At 64.1% G+C, this 2098-nt stretch overlaps 1 protein-coding gene across 4 annotated transcripts in view; it reads left to right on the top strand.

Annotated features, from left to right (window-relative positions):
• The window catches only part of CACNA1A (calcium voltage-gated channel subunit alpha1 A), a 234454-nt gene extending 232394 nt beyond the window's left edge, over positions 1 to 2060 (top strand). For all 4 annotated transcript variants that reach the window (XM_024767374.1, XM_024767375.1, XM_024767377.1 and 1 more), the window contains 2 exons: positions 814 to 1000; positions 1336 to 2060. In XM_024767374.1, the coding sequence (XP_024623142.1) occupies positions 814 to 1000; positions 1336 to 1691 (543 nt within the window). In that variant the 3' untranslated portion in view covers positions 1692 to 2060. The remainder of the gene's footprint in view (positions 1 to 813; positions 1001 to 1335) is intronic.
• Positions 2061 to 2098: the final 38 nt, after the last annotated feature.

Genomic DNA, 2098 nt, shown 5'->3' with positions numbered 1-2098 from the left:
CAGAGCCCCCACCCCAGGGGGTCCATCGTTCCAAGGAGTCTGACCTGCAGCCCTGCCTGGCCCACTTTCTCAGGGGCTCTTTCCCCTAACACCACCCCTGAACCTCTGGTCCCGCAGCCCTGTGTTCCTTAAAACTCTTTCCTCGGGCAGTACCACTGCCCCCTTAGCTGGGCCGGGCCCTGGGCAACATCTGCCCCGTCTTCCTCCTCCCTTCTCCGAGCCACAGAGAACCCAGCTGGACCCAGTGGGTGCAGCACATGCAGGCCCCCAGGCTGCAGGCCAAGGATGAGGAGAGCAGGTCCCTCGGGGCCTCAAATGCCAGGGCAGCCCCTCAAGGGCTCCTTACGGAGGCCAGACTCAGGTGGTCAGAGAAGTCCAGGCCCAGTTGGCCAAGGAGGACGGTGAGCTGGGTGCCTGGCCCTGGGCGTGTAGGCCTGACAGCGAGGAAAGGCAGAGGCTCCTCACCCGCCCTGGAGAGCAGGCAGGGCGAGTGCCGGCCCGTGCTGCCCAGGGCCCCGGGGCGCCCAGCTTTGCACTTGGAATGGGGGAAGCTCTGCCCTTCAGTCGGCCTGCCTGTCCTAGCAGGAGGTGGATAGAATGGGGCCTCCTGGCCAGAACCCAGGATGAGCCTGGGGGGTGACAGAGGAGTCCTGGAGCTCTGGTTGATCAGGACCTGAGGCCCATGGCCGCCCCCCACCCCGACCCCGCCCCTGGACGGTCACACCGCAGTCACTGGTGGCCGATGGGGCAGGACAGACCGGGACTCCTTGGTGCCAGCCGCTGACCCCGGTCTGCCGGCCTGTCCCCCCCCAGACCATCTCAGACACCAGCCCCATGAAGCGCTCGGCCTCCGTGCTGGGCCCCAAGGCCCGGCGCCTGGACGACTACTCCCTGGAGAGGGTGCCACCCGAAGAGAACCAGCGGCACCACCAGCGGCGCAGAGACCGCAGCCACCGCGCCTCCGAGCGCTCCTTGGGCCGCTACACGGACGTGGACACAGGTGGGTCACCCTGCAGGGCCCAGGGACCGGAGGCTGTATAAGGGGACAGAGGAGGGCAGATAGGACAGAAGGCAGAGTGGGGTAGACACTGAAGGAGAAAAGACAGAAAGGCTTGGACAAGACCAAAGGGACCAAGTGTTGACAGCTGCTGCTCAGAACCTGGGGACCGACCCCCCTCCCAACACCCACCAGGCCACCCTTGGTCCAGGGTGGTCCAGGGGAAGGTGCCCCTCTCTAGAGCCCACAGACCCCCTTGGTAGCCTCCCACGTGCACAGACCATGCCACCCCTCCCTCAAAGCCATCTGTCTTATCTGTCTGACCCCATCTGGCCCAGGCTTGGGGACAGACCTGAGCATGACCACCCAGTCTGGGGACCTGCCATCAAAGGAACGAGACCAGGAGCGGGGCCGGCCCAAGGACCGGAAGCATCGGCAGCACCATCACCACCACCACCACCACCACCCCCCGCCCCCAGACAAGGAGCGCTACGCCCAGGAGCGGCCTGACCACGGCCGGACCCGGGCCCGGGACCAGCGCTGGTCCCGCTCACCCAGTGAGGGCCGAGAGCACATGGCACACCGGCAGGTGGGTGTGGCAGGAGGTACCCCTGAGCCGAGCCCCTGGGACCCGGGAGAGGAGGGGGCCTACACCCCACAGCCACTCTGGGCAGGGTCCCCACTGCTGCTGTGACCTCTGAGCCTGTCCACCATGGAGTGGGCTCCCAAAGCCAGGGGGTTGGGCTCGGGCAGGGGTGAACACTGCCCCCTGCCACTCTGGATCCCCACTCTGCACCCCCAGCCTCCCTGCCCGCCTGCCACCCGCTCCCTGCCCGCAGCTGCTTCCTCTTTGGTTGTGGATCACGTTTTGAGTTTCCGGCCAGCGTAGTCTTTACAACTCATGACCACGCTGGCTGCCCCGCTGCCTCTTGCTTTCCTTTAACCCGGCTTCCGTTTTTTTTCTGTTGTTGTTTCGATTATGATTTCTGTCCTCTGGACGCCTGTGAGTAATTTTTTAAACTTCTGCTATTTTAACCCCCAAACTTACAAAACTCCATTTCTCATTTCTCTTTTCACTTTGTTGTGTTGTTTTTCAACTTC

This window comes from Neophocaena asiaeorientalis, unplaced genomic scaffold (assembly GCF_003031525.2).
Source record: "Neophocaena asiaeorientalis asiaeorientalis breed wild unplaced genomic scaffold, Neophocaena_asiaeorientalis_V1.1 scaffold87, whole genome shotgun sequence".
Lineage (NCBI taxonomy): Eukaryota > Metazoa > Chordata > Mammalia > Artiodactyla > Phocoenidae > Neophocaena > Neophocaena asiaeorientalis.
The sequence above is the reverse complement of the archived record's forward strand: the minus strand, read 5'-3'. Positions and strand labels throughout refer to the sequence as shown.